General features: G+C 34.4%; 1 protein-coding gene across 4 annotated transcripts in view; it reads right to left on the bottom strand.

Moving 5' to 3' along the window:
- Positions 1-21,918, bottom strand: part of LOC145673384 (structural maintenance of chromosomes protein 6-like) — a 228,280-nt gene that overhangs the window by 188,014 nt on the left and 18,348 nt on the right. For all 4 annotated transcript variants that reach the window (XR_014128748.1, XM_081743034.1, XM_081743033.1 and 1 more), the window contains exon 2: positions 1,810-2,051. Coding sequence is in view for 2 of the 4 variants with exons in the window: in XM_081743033.1 (XP_081599159.1) it covers positions 1,810-2,051 (242 nt within the window). In the remaining 2 variants the exon portion in view is untranslated. The remainder of the gene's footprint in view (positions 1-1,809; positions 2,052-21,918) is intronic.

The following is a 21,918-nucleotide window of genomic DNA, read 5'->3' as shown; positions in this document are numbered from 1 at the left end:
ATTTTATAAAATTTCCCTGATTTCCAGCCTTTTCCTCTGAGTTTCCCTGACCAGTAGGAATCCTGTATTATATTCACATAAATTCAACTTTTATAGACTATTCAAAATTCACTAAATATTTAGGTGTTACAATAAGCAATAGACTTACATGGGATGCGCACATTACTGATCTCAATAACAAATTAAGTCGTATATATTTTGCCATTTATAGACTACATGGTTCGGTGTCAAAAGAAACTTTGCTGTTGTTGTACTATGGTAAGTTTCAATCCTTTGAACTTATGGAATAATTTTCTGGAGAGCTTCCTATTTCAGATTACTACTTTTCGTCTTTAAAATAATAATAATAATAATAATAATAATAATAATAATAATAATAATAATAAAGGCATTAAGATCTATTTTTAATCTATCACCAACAGCCTCATGAAAAAGGGTCTTTCAGTCAAATAAAATTGTAACTGCACCTTGCCTGTACATATACAATAACATCATATATGTAAAGAGAAATGAAAGTGATTTTCTTCATGTTAACGATGTACATTCATACAACACGCGACAAAAGAGTAACATATTCACAGGACACCAAAACTATGCGTGCACCGAAAGAAGTGTCCTTCCCATGTCCGCTAAGCTGTATAATAAGCTCCCGACTTATTTGAAGGATATCAAAAGCATACTGAAATTCAAAAAAGAACTGTTCAATTTTTTATGTAACAAAATGTATTATGGCATTAACGAATACTTGGGTGATAGTTTGTAAATTAATGTAATATCAATAATATTCAAATATATTTATATTATTTGACAAGTCCTATATACGGTCTCTGACCGATAATGTATGAAATGGATGAATGAAAGAATGAATGAATATACTCATGTATGATTAGGTTTACGAAATAGTGTGTGGCTGGCAAAAGAAACTACAGTGTGTCCATACAGTTGCGCAACCCAAAGTTTGATTGCGTATATTTTTTGAACCGAGAACGATAAAGACATGAGATTTGAAACAAACGTAAGCGTGTTTTATGTAGATATTTTCGAGATCATGACCAATACTGGACTTTGTAACATTTTTATGTAGTGACGAAAGAAAGTACCGAAAGTGTAAAATAAAAAAATGTACAAAATGAAGAAAATCAATATTGAGTTGCTGAAAACTGATTTCCTGCGGGTGAATCCCTGTGTATATGTGCAGTATGCATCAATATTTATCCATTGGTGCGAAAATGTGACCAAGTTGATGCAGTGTTGCCATGCAAAAAGACAATTTAATGCAAGTCCGTAAAATGGGTGTTTTTTTTTTTTGGCAGAAACGCGGACCCTGGCAACACTGTTGTAAAATTACTGCCACATGTGTGTTTTAGGTTAATTAATGATAAGCAATGAGAATTTGCACATAATTGATAATTTTAGTTTTTATGCCAGCTGGGTATTTTTTTATCGCAAATTTTTGAATAAAAACTCAAATTATTAATTATGTGGAAATTAATAACTTCTTTCGTCACTACATAAAAATGTTACAAAGTCCAACATTGGTCATGATCTCGAAAAAATCTACATAGAACACGCTTACGTTTGTTTCAAGTCTCATGTCTTTATCGTTCTTGTTTCAAAAGGTATACACAAACTTTGGGATGCCCAACTTTACGGACACACTGTACTTTTTAAAAAAATGAAGATTTGGCTAGAATTTGTTACTATTCTTCTGTTTTATTATTTACCTTTAAACAAGCGTATTCTGGGAACATCTTTAAAAATGCCTAATACATTTTACACATGAAGTTGAAACAAGCGAACAATACTTACTAAGTCTTCCCTGCTAACATCACTGGTTTCGCCTTCCACATCTGCACCATCAGAATCTTCATCATGTGACACAAACGATTCACTAAAGCCTGAATCACGTGGTCTACAACTTCGTTTTCGCTGTGATTCTGTAGGCTGGTCATCATTGTCAATATAAGAAATACTTTTCCTTTTGGATCGACGAATGTTGGGTCCCAAATTATTTTTAACAAATATGCCAGCTTTAGCTAACTTCGCCAACACTGCAAAGACAACAATAAATCAACCTTTAAAAAGTGTACACTTGTGTTTTTTAAAAGTAGGTAATCAGCAAGTTTTCGAATTGGTTTGATGTTACCATTTCATTCAGCATTGAGATGTGGGAGACCCAGGTTCGATTTCCAGTGGGAGCTCGTGTGTTCGAAACTCACGTTGAGCTGTACCTTCACGTCTCATATAGCCTCGCTGCTGAAAGAGACGCTAAAATTAAAAAAAAAAAAAAAATCAAGTCAAATAAAATTATTCAGTACTGAGGTTATGAAACGACTGTTGAATGTGGAATCCACTATGCATGAGCTATCAGAAACCAAATCTGGATCCCGGTAATGCCCAGAAATAAATAAACCACAGTTTAGTTTTTGAACGTAAGTTAAATGTATTAGTTACATCAAGAAAAGCAGCTGCCCCAAAAAGAAACTCTCACATTACTGGCAGAATTGCTAAATCTTCAGTTCTTTTATGAAGAAACTACCGTAAACAATAAACATAAACAACACGTTTAGAACAATGACCCAAAACAGGTTAAAGCGAATACCAACTAATTTTCCCTACCCAGAATAACAAACGGTGTCAGAAACTTTTTTTTTTTTTTTTTTTTTTTTTTAATACGATAATACACACCCTCTTGCTATTTAAACTCTGCTGGTCATCTGCTTCACAATGCTCACGGGTGTGACTGGATGACTATTATTACTAGACTTCAAAACTACGTTGCCACATAGACTTCAAAACCATCATATAACGTTTTCGCTTTATTTTGGCCTGTAGAATAATGCTCTATGGTCCGCGGGGGGTCATTTTTAGAGCACCCAATATATATATACCCTGGTAAAATAGAGAATTATTAATTAAAGCCATTATCAACATTCTGTAGCATATAGATCTCAATACGATCAAGTACCGGAGTGAAAAGTCAGAAAATGGTCAAAAAGTGACATAAATATCGAGACAGGCTTAAAGGACTTTTTCCCCAACCACTGCTCCTTTTCACGCCCTCAACCCTCCGTTAGTTCTCGCGAGCATGCAAGCTGTAACTGCTCTGTTTTGCCGTATCTCTGATCCACTTGTGTAGTTAAAGCCCGGCAGAAATAAGGAAAAAGCTTTCCTTCCTATTTTCAGTTAACAACAACACGAAAAATAAAGATGATTTCAATTGCGAAAAGGGAAAAAAGGAAATTAAGGCAACATTGCTTTTCAGCCAGAAGGGATCATATACCTCTGCCACGTGTCGCGAAGACTAGTAGGAAAAGGTTTAGAGGAGTGAACAGATTTTTCAGATTTCCTGGAGAAAAAAGCTCTTTATTCTGTCCCAAACTATATCACATCCTCGTACATATATGCACGGTGGACCATTTGTCTTGACACGCTCGTGTAACTTTTAAACTAGTAAATAAAAGAACACTGAGATTTTGTAGGGTACAAATATCAGCAGGAGCATTATTTTACATACTTTGCAATGTCACCAGGTCACCAGTGTTGCTAATCATACATAAACCTGTGTGTGTTCTTTTAATGACACTAAGTCAGTTTATTATATATTTCAAATCTATATGTTAAAGGAAGAAAAACATTAATTGGGTGGTCCCATGCCAAAACGGACTAACTTCATCTGTGATGAAATTGAGATACAGTGACATTTTGTGAATTCAAGAGTTTTATCATGGGAGAATGAATCAAGTTTGTAGCTTCTCTAGTTTGCTAAGCGATGAAGTAAGCTGTTTTGATGAGTGAATTATATGGCAAGTGATGAACTTTTCAGTTTTCAACAAAAATGTAACTCTATTTCAATTTCATCGAAAATGTAGTTAGTGCGTTTTGGCATGGACCACCAATTATTCAGTGTTATAAACTACGAGCGTTACAGTATCACAAACATCAAAACTTTAGTGAGATGGAAGAGGCAACGCATATTTCATATAGCAGCCTTAATATTGGACTAAGGAAGAAATTGGTCAAGTGCTATATATGGAGCACTGGACTTTATGGTTCAGAGACTTGGACATTACAGAAGTTAGAGAAGAAATATTTAGAGAGCTTCGAAATGTGGTATTAGAGGAAGATGGAGAAGATAAAATAGAGAGAAAGAGTAACAAACGAAGACGTTTTAAAACGAATAGGAGAGAAGAGGACGCTTCTAGCCAGCATCCTTCGTAGAAAGGCCAATTGGATTGGACACATCTTACGAAGAAATTGTTTTCTTCATACCGCCATAGAAGGAAAGATGGAAGGAAAGCGAGGAGTAGGGAGAAGAAGAACACAACTGATCAATGACTTGAAAATTAGAATAAAATATTGGGAGTTAAAAGAGGAAGCTGAAAATCGAGAAAAATAGAAGAAACATTTCTAGGCCCAAACTGAAAATTAAGAAGAAGAGAAGAAAAAACTCATTAGTCCCAGGACCTACCAAATCTATGATTATGATATCATCTATTTCTAATAAAAAGGAAGAAAATGAGAAGGGACTGAAAATTTAAATTCTCTCAAAGGGCATTATTTCATTACAAAAAATGTTTCGATCATACAGATGGTTTTGAATAGGCGTAAAAATCAGAATACGTTTACAGTTGTTATCTGATACTATTCCGAAGATATGCAAAACATGGGCAGATTGCTATATTGCTTAAAATAGTGTATTTGTGGGAACTTTTTTTTTAAGTTATTGCTGTTTTCGTTTGCTCTTATATCATCATTACAATAGTTTTCTTTTTCTTTCTATTTTTTTGTAGCTGTAATTACAAGTTATTGCAATTCCTTAGTTATAAGCAGTGTTGCAAACTTTTATAATGTTCACAACATTTCAGGAACGGTTTGGCGTGTCAGATTACAGTAAACACCATTACAATCTTCACTTTTATTGAAAATCACTTATGTGATTCAATATGCAGTTTATCGAAATAGAAGCCTTTGAAAAAAAATGCCAGTTTTTCAACTCTTTGTAACTATGTTTACATTTACTAGAAATCAGTCATATAATAATTATAAAGTATTCTGCCTATTGACAGGTCCTGGGACTAATGAGTTTTTTCTTCTTAATTTTCAGTTTGGGCCTAGAAATGTTTCTTCAATTTTTCTCGATTTTCAGCTTCCTCTTTTAACTCCCAATACTTTATTCTAATTTTCAAGTCATTGATCAGTTGTGTTCTTCTTCTCCCTACTACCCGCTTTCCTTCCATCTTTTCTTCTATGGCGGTATGAAGAAAACAATTTCTTCGTAAGATGTGTCCAATCCAATTGGCCTTTCTACGAAGGATTGGCCTTCTAGAAGCGTCCTCTTCTCTCCTATTCGTTTTAAAGCGTCTTCGTTTGTTACTCTTTCTCTCTATTTTATCTTCTCCATCTTCCTCCAACACCACATTTCGAAGCTCTCAAAATATTTCTTCTCTAACTTCTGTAATGTCCAAGTCTCTGAACCATAAAGTCCAGTGCTCCATATATAGCACTTGACCAATTTCTTCCTTAGTCCAATATTAAGGCTGCTAGTTATTATTGACCTCTTCTTGTTGAATGCTTCTTTGGCTATGGCAATTCTCGACCTGATTTCTCTGGTGCAGTACGTGTCTTTCGTCAAAATACTTCCCAAATATTTGAAAAGGACAACCTTTTCAAGTGTTCTTTGTTCTACTCTGATCCGTAAGAGCAAATTTCCACAGGATATTCTCATGACTTAAGATTTTTCGATGTTGATTTTATAGTTTCTCAGTGTCAACTACTTTGTCAATCATCTCCTGTAGTCCTCCTTCGGTTCTAGCTATAATAACCGTATCATCTGCATACCTGATCTTGTTAATGATCTGCCCTCCAATCTTGAAATCTCAAATTCCCGTTAATGCTTTCTTCATTAACCATTCACTGTAAATGTTGAATGATTGGGGCAACATGCTACATCCTTGTCTGACTCCTCTTCCAATCCCCACACTATTTGTTTCTTCTTCATTCAAGCGCATTTTGACTCGTTATGCCATGTACAGGTTTTGAATGAGCATTCGGTCTCTCTAGTTGACTCCTACCACTCAATAATAAGGTAGATCGGATCTGCATTAGGAATGATCAAAAATTTTCGGACCTAAACCTCAGATCCGATCTCGAATCTGGATCTGAAATCCGGATCTCAGGTCTTGATTCATATCCAAACTTACATCTGAAATTGTGATAACAAACTTTAATATCTAAAATTCGTCTTTTTTCCCCCGGATTAACTAATATAGTAGGATGTTGTGATTTTAAATGTTTCATAATACACTTGTGCTACCTTTGTTCTTTATTTTAACCTTGCAATATCCACATTGCATTTTATGTGGAAGTCTCTTTAGTAAAATGCTTCTAAATTTGACTTCTTCCCATTTCAGAATAACGCGAACTTAACCGTCTGAAAAAACTGATGTATACGGTAATAAATCTTCTATTCAGTTTCTCTTCAAAACTTAATGTTAGCTTCACGTTGAAAATAATTATTTTATTCTTAGAAAATAAACTTCACTATTTTCCCCAAATACAAATGAAAGATCTCTTAGAGAAGGCCCTTCCAATCGCAGGAATACTGAACAAAACAAACTCCTTATTTATTATAGTTTCTGACTTACTGGAATCTAACCATCAACAAATTTAATAATGTCTTTCACTTCGAAGGTAGAACAAAAAATTAGACTCGTTGGCATGGCACCAAAATAGATTTTTAAACATACACACGAGAATTTTAGGAGAGTGATATGGTTATGTGTGTATGTACACTCATGTCCAAAATGATTGTCGTATATCTATAACTGTCTTTTTGTAAGAATATAATTTGATAATGAATTTGCAGGGTACTTTTAATACTGATACTACGTGTATAATCGGGAAATGTATATTTGAGGTAAATTTCATAGGAAAAGAGTTATAAATACGAAAATTAGAATGAGTAAAATAAAATGTTGCCAGGACAAAGTTTTATTTTACGTCTTTCTAATTTCTTATTATAAGCTCTTTTGCCTATGAAATTACCTCAAATATACATTTCCCGATTATACACATTAAACATTGTAAGAAATACCCGGGTGCAAATTCATTATCAAATTATATTCTTACAAAATACATTTATAGATATACGACAATCATTTTGGACATGAGTGTACATTATGAGTTATTAATAAAAGTGTTCGTTGTATAACATTTATCACATTAAGTTATGGCTGGCCCTTCTGAGATCCGTTTTTTAAGGAGTACTGTAAACTGGGGTTCTTGGAAAAAAATTTTCTTCTTTTTCAAACTACCCTTTGTTGCTTATTGCAATTATTTTTTTTTCTTCTTGTGATGTTTTTAGAGCTTAGTTCATGTTACCTTTTTTTGCAGTCCTAACAAAATTTTACTGAGACTGAAGCCTCCTAGCAGCCAAAATTTGCTATTTCCATGTAACCCCCCTTTTGGTGCTACTTGAAAAATATAGATCTTTTCATTGTAGTAAGAGCTGTGTGAAAGATGTTGATATTTGGAAAGAACCACTTGCAAGATCACATTTTCCTGAGGAGATTGATACACAACATGCCTATGTTTCTTTCATAGTAAGGTGTTCCTAGGCTGTTTTAAATTAAAAGTTTTTTTTTTTTTTTTTTTTTTTTTGTTCACAGCCTTTTAGTTAAACACAGTAAATTGTTGAACCAATCTAAACTAACTACAGTATTAAGCTTGTCTTCCAGAAGGCTTACAGAACTAGTATTTTTTAAAATATGCTTTTATAAACGTGGTAGTTTTATAACTATGCAAGGGAAAGTTTGGCAAATGCCAATACACACATAAGCACTTAAGACTTCTTTAAGACACTACAGGGAATCTACTGAGTTTCATTTACAAAATTGCAGTATATTCCAGTTCAACTATCAGCAAAATTCCAGTACCTAATACAATGATATTTTTACAGTTCTTAAGGAACTCTTGATGATTTCAGGTTTGTACTTGTTTTACCATCAAAATAATATTTTATTTTTAATAAATTTAGATAGCCTTGATTTTTTTAAAAATACAATTATTTTTTAACACTTTTAAAGCCTCCCCCCAACTCCCTCCACTTCACCCATTGCTTTAAATGTCTAATTACAAAATGTATCCAACTCTTGCTTTGGAAACATTTACAATCTCAATGGATACAAAATTGTTTCTAAGGCTATCAAAACAATTAAAAAAAAGTATTTTTAACAAATTACCAGTTTCATGATTTGTCCAGTATGTGGATCAAAATTCCCGTATTTCCAGTATCAAAATTAAATTCCAGTATTTCCCGTATCAGTAGACACCCTGCACTACAACATGTCCTACATAATTTTATGAACTTTATGTACGTATCATTTCAGTAACTGCCTAACATTGCTTTACAAATTACCTGGTACTATTTTTACAAGTGTACATGCACGTTAACTCTTTGCAAAAATATTATATGGTACTCTTATAATAATAATGTAATACAGTATGATAAGGACAAAACATAAATGCCAAGCTATTGTACTACTGGCAGAAATTCACACATTGAAATTCTTTGTTGCAAAGTCATATGGAAAAATAACTTCGTCTCTGCAAAACTTCAATTATGTCATCATTGTTTATCCATGATCAGTATTATCATTTTTAAGAGAAATAAAAGGAAATAAAAAATGGCCACAGATTGTCCCAGAAAGGAAGCAGGAGTGTAAAACAAATTCGTCTCATTAGGGAACTTCTGAAATGAATGATATTTAGCACAGCCAGATATAAATCACTTTTCATTACGGAAACAGAAACAATTTACAGAAAATTGAAAAAAGAAAAACACTAAAAAGTATCATTTGCTGTGAAAATTTTAATACGAGTCTATAAATAAGGCACAGCAGTTATGACATTCATATTGCTTGTTTTAGGTGCCTACTTTTCATTGGTCTGGAAGAAAACGAATACCTGTCACAGTTCTCATTATTACACCATGTATTAAAAAAAAAAAAAAAAAAAAAATCAGTTTCTAAATAGCTCCAGATTTTCCAAATAACCCCAGTTTACGGTAAATAAAAAAAAAAATTTCTGTTGATTTTTCTTCACCCTCCAGGTTTCTTTAATCATACAGTGCAGGCACAGGCGGAACTAGAGGGTGGCCGGCACTCCCCAGAAGCAGACCTGCCCCCCTCCCCCTAGAATTTTTCTACTGGACGAAAATAATGTTATTAATTTATCTCAATTTACACATAATTTTAGTGATGCTTGCGTTCGACATATTTCATAGTGCATATATTCGTCCACCCATCGATTTTTTTTTTTTTTTTTTTTTTTTTTTTTTTTAATATGGTCTTGTGTCTGGATGTTAATAAAATCCCTGGACAAAGTGATAGTGGGCAGTATAGCAATCTCTCAAGTTGCACAATATGAGTTTTATTTTTATTTTATAGCTTCATTAATATAAATTACTTTTGTATTGTTTCAAGTAATTAACATTATTGATGTAGTAAGATTTTCTTGTTTATATATGTATGGTAGATTAGTCTTATTATTTTATTTATAGCATAGTAATGTTTGAATAGTTAAGATTCTCAGAGCAAATTATTAAGGTACACAAAAAACAACAGAAAGTAAAAGAAGCCGAATTGTTGAACTGCTAAACTCAAGCGATTGTTGCCTTCTACATACATGCATGTAATACCCATTCAAAAGTCACTGTTCAATACCTTTTCTGCTTTTCCCTATTATTATTATTATTATTATTATTATTATTATTATTATTATTATTATTATTATTATTATTGTTGTTATTTATGAACTGAAGTTTGTGGTTAGATTCTTAAGATATAAACTGTAACCAGGAGCGCACCCAGAAATTTTGATGCAAACTGGCGAAAGTTGGGAGGGGTACAATATTGCAAGACAAAGACACGACGTTATTTTGCACCCGAGGAAACGAAGCGGAAGTCGTGCACACCACGAACACTTTTTATACTTTGCTTTTGAGAAGTGAGTATATTAGTGCTATGCTAAAAGAAAAAAAAAAAGTATGTTCCTGATAACCTGACATTTTAGTTTCATACTGTAGAAGTTACATGGATATCACAGCAATAACAAAAGGCAGAGCGATTTTAACCGTGTAAGTCATGTCGTCTATTGGTACGGGGTGGGCATGTACCAAGGGACTTAAAATATTATACCTAGGGACAACCATAAATCTGATGATTGTTAAATTAAACAATGATAAGTACAATACAGAAACCATAGCTTGCTTCCTTATTTTCAATAGAATGAGAATTTTCGCATTGTCAAGTAACTGTAAATACAAGGAATATTTACAACAAATAATATTACAGTTTTATCACATTATTTGCTAAAATAGCATGCAGTGAGTATATGGAACTAGGCATATTGGTTAAAAAGAAATTAAAAGTTTATTAGGGCTACATCAAATAGCTATCATCATATGCAAAGTATTGTCCCTTGATACATGAAAATTTGAGTCCCTTCGTATTTGCATCTTCCTACTTATAAATAACAGTAAATTAAACGAAAGGAGTACATAATAAAGTCATCAGAATGTAGAAGCAATACATAGGCAGAGTCTTTTTGACGTATGATTAGCGTCATACTCAAGGCCTGACTACTGCAGGAAACATATGTTAGTCGAACTCAGTATGGCACTAATCACGAGTCAGAACGACTCTGCATAACGCCCATACTGTTTTACAGTTCACTTGTTTCTCTATATATGCAATTACTTTATGTTGCCAAAATGAAGTATAGAAAACTGAATTCAGTGATAGGAAGGTAAAATTGGTAGGAAATTCAGGAGGGCTGTCGGTGTCATGTCACCCAATACACTGTGTCCCTGGGACACACGATTTCCCTAATTTACCTATATTCACAGAACAGGATTTTCTTTTTATTTTAATAAGAAAGGAAAGAATACAGATATAGTATAAGATCACATCTTTAAGACACATTAATAATTTCACTGTTAAAGCAAGTATAGCTTTACTCAGAAAGTGCACAAATGTCTGTCCAGATCGGATGGACTTTCCATGAATGCGCCCCGGTACAAACAAAACACAATCATTAAAAAAATATATAAGATTTTCTGAGGGTCCGGATCCGTGGGTACCCTCTGGCTGTAACCATATTTCCCGACGGTTAATACTAACGATCCAACTATAACAGTACGCTAAGAGGCTCATATGTAATCCAGGAATAAACAAGAGTTGTCTTATGTATGCTGCAAAACGTTGAATATGTTGCTTATAAAATCACAAAAATCTGTTGCTAACTGGAATTTAAGCAATTAGGAAATATTAATATTTAAAAATATTGCAGTATATGAATGCGTAGTTTAGATTTTATATGGTTATTATTTTTTTTAAATTGTGAGGTTGTAGACAACACCCTCTTAGAATCTTTAAGGGAACTAATATTAATTTTGACTGTTTATGTAAGACATGTAGATTTTTAGTAGACATGCAAATTGTAACTTATGTAATATAAATGTGTACTTACTACCAATCTTAGAAATGTTGATTTTGATAAACATGATGCTTTCACTGCAAATTTAATATGATTGCTACTGCTGTCCCTCAAGTCCGTTACAGTCTTCTCCCGTATTGTTGACCTTCTTCTCTTCTAATTGCAGTTTTTTTTCTTTAAACATTTAAGTTGTACGGGAATTTAGCCAATTACGTTTCTCCGATTCGGTAGTTTTACATACTATTGTTATTTTTAGTTAAAAATGTTTTCTGTATAAAAATGACTGTATTTCTTTGTTCGCAAATGTTTGTGTAATTAAGCTGCAAGTAGTAAACGACAACAATTTATTGTAAAACTTAAAATGAAAAGATTTACACTTTTACTTTAAATACAGAAATGAATAAATATTAGCCCATATAAGAGTAAACTGAGAATATGATCATTAACGTTTACGAATAATGTGATTTCGCTCAGAATTGCACGGGTACAGCAGTAATAAAAAAATATGAGCTCTCATAATTAAGAGTAGATTTTAGGTAGTTATTTAGTAGCAACAGAATATAGGAAATATACAATTTTAAGCAAATTTCTGATGTAATGTAGATTTTCACTGAACTGTTAAATGACAGTATAGTGTTAGAACTAAATAACTTGAAAGATGATAATGAGTGCGGTGTAAGGGGGACTCAGAAGGAAATAATATATATATATATATATATATATATATATATATATATATATATATATATATATATATATATATATATATATAGATAGATAGATAGATAGATAGATAGATAGATAGATAACAAAGTCTTCTAAAAGATTTTTCTAATTTCAGAACTAAGGGTCCATTCATTTATCGTATTATTGATGTGTTTTGTATTTGGGCCATTCCATGTGAAATCAACCAAACCCAAAGCCTCATGGTTTCAGATTTTGATGGAACTTGGTACACATGTATGAGATATGATCATGCACCTAATTGTAGCCCTGTACCCCACGTAATTTCAGAGTACAGGGTGGTAAAAAATGGACAAAATTTGATTTTTTTGGTAACATCATGTTAGCTTCAATTGATCATATCTTCTGTAAATATTGGGCTAGAGAGAAAAATATTATACCATTTTGAAGAGGAAAGAATAAGCTACGAAACATTTATGTGGAAATCAAATATCATTTTCCTGGAAACCCCTGAGTATTTTGGGTCAGTGATATCTCAGAAAGTGCCCATTTGATATCCTTGAAATTGGGTACCAAACTAGTAATGCATGAGTGCTTAAGTGTGTCAAATGTCAACTTGGGTCAAGAATGGGTCTGGATTTTACAATGATTTTCGTGTGGCCATGTCGGGCGAGACACCTGGGTGGCAACTTGCTTATCTGTCAATACTGATGAAGTAAAGTGTAAGAAATATTTAACTACATGTATTACTGACCTGTTGGAAGTGATCAATTGTCAGTGGTGCCTGTGTTAAAGCAGTCGATTGGCTTCTTGCATCTCTTTGTTGCTGAGCGTGTATGTACAGCCACTAGCAGTTATGGGATCAACAAGAGATGGTGTCACAAGCAGGCAGTGAGAGCACATCTGGTATATCTGGATATACAAAGGAAAAGGTACTGGTCCATGAGGTCTCAGAAAAAACAACTTTGCTGTTTCATGTGTCTCGTCGACTTGCAGAACACAAGCAAGCCACCAGAAGCCACCATAGGTGCAAGTTACAAAGCCCCTGATTCTACCAATGGCAATGCCAGCTTGTGAGCCACCTGTTGCAATTGCTAACTCTTCCTTAAAGTCTGGTTTAGAAGAACATTGTCTCATTGTGACCTTTCGTAGAGACACAGGAACCACAGAATGAAATTTACGGGTTCCAGAAATGTGTCGAGCTGCATCAAATCTGTCCTTTAGGAAAGTGGCTTCTTTATGTTCCCCCTCTATGCAGTACACATACACCATTTTAGAATCCTTCCAGTTCATTCGTGGTCCAGTTGCGCAATTGGCGGAGTCATGTTCTGATTTGTGTACGGTCTTTGAAGGTTTGCTTTTGCAGCATTCCTTTTCACTGCACCTCCAATACTATCATACAATCCCTTGCCATATGATGTTGCAAAGAAATGCCATTCACATGCCACAGCATAGTCATGGAAATGTATATAGATGTTATTGAAGTTTTTCCGGTTCTTGTACTGAGATGCAGCTGCATCAGAGAAGTAATACGGTTTTGACACATTGGGAAACTTGTCTTGCAAGATTTACACCAATTATTTCTGGAACAGATGAACTGCAACAGCGTCATGTCTGAAGCATTTAGATATGATCACACTCTTATGTGCTGCAGTACACCCCGAAGATAGTAGGCTACAAATGGGTGCATAGTTGCTTGGGCATTATTCCAGTGGTATCCCTATGCATCATCCTGTAGCACAAAGGAGTAGTTCTCAGAGAAGTCACACACCACAACAAACTCTCCTGGTCTCAAGTTTTCTTTCTGTTGATTGTTGCTTTGCAATAAATGAATGTTTCTGAAGTACCTCCAGCTTATTGCAAAGACCATTTACAAACTCGTCAGTAGATTTAGTCATTGTCTCCAGTATGGTTCGATCAACTGAAACCCACTGTTTGTAGGTCACCTCTTCGATCATGTGTCCGTCCATCAAGGCCATAAGTTTTTGCTTGATGTGATTCTAGAACTTTCTACAATGTTCCAGATGATTCGAGAACCTTCCAGAATGTTCACACATTTAGGTCAATGCAATGTACTACGATTGATAATGAAATGTTTCAAAGATTTACAGGTGAAGACAGGATTACTGAATCACAGATTGCACCAGAAACATTACTGCTAGGTCAGTTACAGCTTACTTCACCAATATTGACAAACTGGCAAGTTGCCACATTGGCACCCCAAGTGTCTCTCCCGACACGGTCACACGAAAATCATTGTAGACTCCAGGCCCATTCTTGACCCAAGTTGACTTTGGCACACCTATGCCGGACATATGGGGCTACCTTGGTACCCAATTTCAAGGAAACCACATCGGCACTTTCTGAGATATAACATTTAAAATTTTCCCGGAAAATGATATTTCATTTTCAGATAAATGTTCCTGATATATCTTGTAGCCTACCCTTTCCTCTTCAAAATGGTATATAATATTTCTCTCTAGCTCAATATTTACGAGAGATATGACCAATTCATGCTAACAAGGTTCTACAAAACATCAAATTTGTTAATTTTTAGCATTCTGTACTCTGAAACTACAAGGGGTACAGGGCTAAAATTTGGTGCATGATCATCTGAGACGACGAAGTTTTTTTCCTCTGAAAATTTGGTGGATATTACATGGAATGGCCCATTTTGTATATTAAAGTGTTCAAAAATAATTTAACACATTCGCATTTTGTTCTCGTGGTCTCAGGTTTAATTCCCAGTGTGGACATACATGAGGTAATTGGGAGCTAAAACATTATGAAACTAGTATTTAAAACCAGAGAATTGATATTAAAACAAGCTATCTATTGGGACTGTAAGACTGTAGTTAAATAAACCCATATATTTCATGAAGATATAATTTATTATGTCCTTATTTACTCTAAGCTACCAGATACATCCTCAGAGGCCATTTTGCACTGGAGTAATCAACAGATGAGAAAAATGTTGGAAAAGGAAGTGAAAGGGAGGTTACCGAAGCCTTAGATCAAGGTACTAACCCAACATTTCCCTGGTGTAACTGAGGAAGAACCCTGGAAAATTCTCAGTCAGGATGGCCGGTCCCCGGATTCGAACCCAGTATTACCAGATTGCGAAGCAAGAATCCTAACAACTAGCCGAAGCTCGCTCGGTATTATTATTATTTAGCTAATAATTAACGTAATATTCTAAAATTAGTGCAAACTAAACCCTACTTTCTTTATCGCTGAAGTTATAGTTAAGAGGTCTACATGAGACATCAGTCCCCTGGTCCCGGCTATCATTAAACGGACCCTACTCAAGAGGGACTACTAAAAGTTGAATTCAGAAAGCGGGGGTGAAGAGAGTAATGAGAATGAGAATGAGGAAACTACGTACCATGCAAAACTGAGTAATTATGACTTCATTACAGATATGTTCACTTACATACGTCAATTAACATTTCTCGATATAAGACACTTACTTTCTATAGTTTCAGAAAAAGGACCACTTTTATAAACGGACACACTAAGCACGTGCCGGTGCATATGGGCGCAACGTCCGTGCAATGAAAACAGGTAAAACTAGAAAAATATAGGAAAAACGAGGAGAAAATTATAAAACCCTCCAATAAAAAAGTTAAAAATAACGAAAGGTGCGAGACGAATTTTATTGAAAAGATTGTTTTCCTTAGTGATTAGTTGTGTTAACTACGAACATGAGTTACAAAGAAAACAAGTAGCGCTGAGTTCCGCAAACCAGCTGAAAATAAAATATTGGATAAAATTTAATAACAAAATAAATAAATAAACAAATAAAAATAAAATAAAAAAATAAGATAACTAAAACAAACTAAACTCCTGGCGCGACAGTCCCTTGGGACCTGGACCTGCTAGCGGGCTTACGTTCAAAGTGGGGATATGTGATCAGCGCAACGACACCCGAAGTACCTAATTCGGCTTTCTAGACTGGAGTTTACTACCTCTTAACCGCTTTTTTTTTTTTTTTTTTTTACCAAATTATCTCTATTTAACGTGCTGAACGCTTTGCACGGATTATATTGTAACCATTACGACACCACACAGACATAGAAGTCAACGAGGCCAGTTAAGAATTCTCATGTCCAAAGCGGAATTCGAATCCATAGCACTCACAGCAAACGATCTACAACCTAATGCCGCAGACTACTCAATTATGCCTGTCGGTTTTCTTGGCTAAGCGGGAGCCTTATCTTAAATGTTGCTCCTAAATACTGACAATCTAGGTCTTACGTATCAAATACATGTGATAAAACCATACCCTCTCCGTCTTTTATAGATGAAAGGTTATAGTTACCTACATTATCTAGTAGAGGGGTACGTTCTAATTCTCTAAATAGCTGCCGATGGTGACAGTCAAGGTCCCACTTGTCAGGATGAAGGGCGCTTGCTCACGGTGTCCCCATGTCAAATACGGAGTTGTCAGAGGTACTTATTATAACTGAATTTATAATTTTCTGTGTTGTCGGAAACCCTCTTCAAGAAGATCTGTAAATCTTAGCTTTCAAAATGTTACATAAGGAGTTTTATTGCTATCTTTAGGTTGCATATAAATCTCTTCATTCCGGAATTATCGGATTTATTTTAACGCTTAACTTTCACATCTCTTCTGATTTAGAATATTTAAATCACGATTGTCCCCTTAAGATCAATTAGTGATATTTTAACTCATTTCGAACCAACCACATATATGTTTAGTCTTATTATACAGGGTGTCCGAGAAGTCCTTCCCTGATTACAGAAATTGATAACTCAGGCTAGAAATAAGATAGAAATATGAAACTGGTGTTGAATTGTTTACAAACTATAAAAGTTTTTGTCTGTGTTGGGTTTGTTCTGTTTTACCAAGTCTCAATTTTTTTTTTTTTTTTTTTGTTTTAGGTTTGTAGTACGTAAGTAAGAAGCTCAAGCCATGCCAACCAACCAGGAGAAGGCACAGTGTGTCCTGTGGTACCATGAGACACGATCACCAACCACGGTGCAAAGACAGTTCCAGACAACATTTGGGAGGACTCCACCTGATGTCAAGAGCATTAAAGCCTGGTATGATCGATGCACCACCTCATTGGGGTTTGGACGTCCGTGCCTATCTCGATAGGACATTTCCTGGGCGATGGATTGGTCGTGATGGACCAACAGCTTGGCCTCCACGCTCTCCTGACATAACCCCATTAGACTTCTTTTTATGGGGTTATGTCAAGGATGAGGTCTACCGAACACGTGTACCAGATCTTGAAACCCTGCAGCAACGAATAACCACAGTCGTGTGACAATTACGCTCACACACTTAATTAATTGTTCTTATATTCAAATTAAAACATCTTTATATGTAAATTCAATTTATTTTAAAAAGTCAAGGAAAATTTTATTTTGTTTCATTTAGCAGCCAAGCGAACCTCTTTCATTTGTCCCAGGTAAAGAAGTTTCTCTGCTTTTCAGAAAGAAAAAAAAAACATAAGACGGTAACCGCACTAATTGACCACCCACCGTTCTACCTCGCCAGTCGATGGTATTGTTACTCCAGCCATACTGTCGCACTACCTAAGTACCTCGATATCGCAAATATCACGTCACAGACACACAGGAACCAAAATTTTTTATCTACAATCTTCGCAAGTGCTTATGAAACTCTTTAACATCACGTACGAGCCCAGAACAGACGCTAGAAACCCAAGCCAAATTATCAACCGATTTTTGGGAAATGGTGTCACGAACTTAAAGCGGCGAATCAGAATCCGAAATTCAAAATTAACAAAGAGAAGAATGAAGCGTCTATTTTTTTAAAAAAATAAAGAAAGCTGGGAGAACGCCTACACGGAAGAGAGGTTACTCTAAGTCGACACTTCATCGTGAAAACATCACCAACACGCGATTCATAAGCGTACGTCAACTCATATGTACATATATATATATATATATATATATTTAAGTGTTTAAATTTCAGAAAAATGGCTAGCTAGACACCCGTTAGCAGCCAGTTACTTAAATCACGCGTTATCCACAGCAACTTCGTCGTTACAAGATTATTTATACAAATATTTAAAACATCGACAGATAATTCTTATCATCTTACGGTAACGCTACATAAATGGTGATGTTGAAGTGAGTCTGTGATTCTATATACGTTGATTTCCCGCATAAAGTGCAAAGACAGGAAAAGTAGTGCGATGTATGGCGGATATATATATAAACTGTGCGAGTGAAATCTAAGTGCAGATGGATTTGATAAGTGACGCATCGTTGCATTTCAACAACATGGAGATGAAGGACGGAGACACGGGTTCGATCCCCGATACTCGAGACAGATGCCTTGCCACAGGAAGACCCAGACGCTTCAGACAAACGAGGACCTCTTCTCCGGGAGTTGAATCCAGAGGACAGCGGGGTCTGAGAAGGGACATTAGGAAGCATTGTGACGGTCAGTTAAGTACAATGCAGTTTTCTTCTGAAGTGTGGAAATATAAGCGGAAGGACTTATTAAGGTAGGACAAAGTATTCTGCTATTTTCTTTATTGAAGAAGGACTATGGCCAATATTTCCGTGATTCGTGATCTCCATACTCACCTTTTCCTAGAAACTTCGGGACATTGTTTATTCATACGGAACTGTCCGTAAACATTTAGAGCATTTTTTTTCTTTCTTTTTAAAAGAAGTAAACATATAGCCTAATGCCTTGGTTGCATTTCCAAAATTAATTCACTGATATAGGAACTGTTAATTTCATTCTTGAATAAGTACCATAAAATTTTTGATTATTTTACTAGTGAAATTTGTATACATTGATTTGATCTTCAATCATGCATTTATTTGTAATCGTAATGTGTCAATATTTAGGTCCTTGAAGCCGTCATTATAATCATTTATATGCAATCCAGTATTTATTTATATCAAGTATGAATTATTTCTCTTTTAAACATAAATCGCGTTTAAGATGTGTGAATGTAATGTAATTTCTGTTTTGAGTAAACTATGATTTAGCGTCAAAGTCTAGTTTTTCAAATTTTAACATTTGTATAGGTTGTGTTAGGGAAATATGTGTCAGAGCGGTAAACAGGCTTAATATGATTTTATTGTAACTTGTCAATTTTTATTATACTCATTCTTAAAAGAAACAATCAATATAAAGGTTCCAAAGACGTGCTATGTTGAGTAAGTTTCAGACAAATAAGTGTAAACACTCTTATCCCGTAATATCGTTAGAGTCTCGTAAATAAGGTAAACAAATTTAAGATACTCGAGTAAATCCCTTCGGAGGTACCTATCTGAGCAACGAACGCAGATAGGGTCCATAGCTATGGAGAAACGTTTATTTGCAAAAGAAGGAATCACTGAGAAAATCAGAAAGCGTCGACAATGTAATTATTTTGATCAATTGGCCAAATTATAATAATAGTAGTACTATATATATATATATTTCTGTGTAGTGCATTTGGATATGAAATATTTGTGTAGTTAGTGTTGTGTAACGATTTTTATTGTGAATGGTATTATTTTCCAACTGATATAATATGTATACAAAGCTATGTTTGGTTTATGCAAATCTTTTAATATTGAAAATTCAGTAGAGTTCATTAGAAACAGTGCACTAAATTTTCTCAAAAGCATACTATCGCTTCTAAACTATTTCTCCAGTAAGTCTTGCAAGCAACATAAACCATTAATTCTTTCATTCCGCAATCCGATTCTTAAACTTATTTCCATTTCTTTTATTAATAAAAAGAGGAGTAACTGTGGGCAAATTACTTAATAGTCGTTTATGCCTAGGGGAAAACAATAAATCATTTTGTTAATTAATATTCAGTTTAATAGAAATTTTTGCTTGTATAACTACGTCATGGTAATTATAAAGTTTAGAATATTGTCAGTTTAGTTGAGTAGAAATAAATTCTTGCTAAATTTTACAGTCAAGATTAAATAATTTGAATATTACGTTGTACAGTGAAGAATGTGTTAAGAGAAATCATATTATTTGGTCAAAACAGTCAAAAGTCTGATTCATTTTCAGTAAAGTCAATTAATTCATTTTTTTTGTAAATCCAAATTAACTTTCTTGTTGATTTTTGTAGATATCACCTTATTTCTCGTTAAATTTATTAAAAGTCTATTTGACGTTAGAACCAAAGCATTTATGTGGTTATTATTTCAAAGATATGCCTATTTCTTTAACCGGTATTAGCATACCTAGAAGAACTGAAAAAGTTGAAATACGGTTACATTGACCATCAGAAATTTTTATCTAAATTAACTCATTTTTTTTTTAAACTTTAAATTAAACTTTCCTTGTTTGTTGCTTTTTAACTATTTTTGCTATCTCCACACACTTCGGTGACAGAGTGATAGTCAGTGTAGCCAACTGAACAAGCCATTAGCGAAAAATCTTTCTTTCAGCTTTGCAGCTTGTGAGATTTTTGCTCCGCATGTTTAAATCACTTAACTATTAACTACGCACCTGTTTTCCTAGCGCCTTGGAGACACCGTTATGGGGAAAACAGGATCGATTAGACTTAGGTCATCTTTCGTTATATATATCTTTTTTTTTTTAAATTCCTAACCATCTTAGCAAAACTGTATCTTTACCTTGGAGAACTGAAGTTCGAGCCCCGTGGAGTCAACTTCAATTCTCCAAACTCTCATTCATTTTTTTTTATTTGTGTAATAGGCAGATGAGTTGTCGCTCATCAATACCATTCACTTTTCAAGTACAAGGTCAGGTATTCATTTCTCTGATGCATATTAGGCTCATCCGTGAGTGCCTTAATTATTCATTCTAGTTCAGATTAAATATGCAAATTAGAGATAAGGAATCGAATTCCGAAAACAATACGTTTCATATTCTTCGTCGCCCAAATACGTAAGATCTGCTTATTCATAATATCACGCAGTAATTCTATTTGGCAGCCCGAGCAGAAATTTTCCTTTAATTATTAGTAATTTTCTATCGTTGCAAAACTTAGCGCCCGAGACAATAGCATTATCATTACCAAACTTGGCTTCCAATACCGGAACCCACAGTGTAACAAGAAATGGCGCAACCGAACTAGGACCAAAGTACAATGTTACAAGAAATGGCTTCCCGAACAGGAACCCGAATGCGTAGTTAATTTTATTTAGAGGACCCGAATGCGTAGTTAATTTTATTTAAAGGACACGAATGCGTAGTTAATCTCATTTGAAGGACCAACATGCGTAGTTAATTTTATTTCAGGACCGAAAAGCGTAGTAAGCGTTAAAAAAAAAAAGTAGGAAATTTAGTTTGGAGAAGCATACATAGTAAATTTCGAACAGCGAACGAAAACAGTAATCAAGTCTATTACGTAATACTAAAATTAAGAATGGGAAGCGTGATAGGAAATTAGGTAATTTTGTATTCAAAGAATCATTATTTCGAGATTACCCGTAGGGAACGATTAAGCGTTCTACTCCCCCTCGCAACCAATTTTATTTCATTTCAGCACATGCGTAAATAATAATAATAATAATAATTGTTCTTACCTCATGTTTGTTTGTTGGTTTGTGTGATTGGAAGAGAAAAGAGATACACCATTTTCTTTGTTAAAAAAAAAGAAGAAAAGAAGGAAAGAAGAAAACAAAAAGGTAATGCACCAGGTAAGCGATTAATATAAGTGAACATGCAAATTTTTGGCATATTGATGCATAAATTTAGCTAAGTTTGTTTCTAGTGAATAACATTAGTATTAACATAATTATATA

This window comes from Thermobia domestica, chromosome 16 (assembly GCF_964235325.1).
Source record: "Thermobia domestica chromosome 16, izTheDome1.hap1.1, whole genome shotgun sequence".
NCBI lineage: Eukaryota > Metazoa > Arthropoda > Insecta > Zygentoma > Lepismatidae > Thermobia > Thermobia domestica.
The sequence above is the reverse complement of the archived record's forward strand: the minus strand, read 5'-3'. Positions and strand labels throughout refer to the sequence as shown.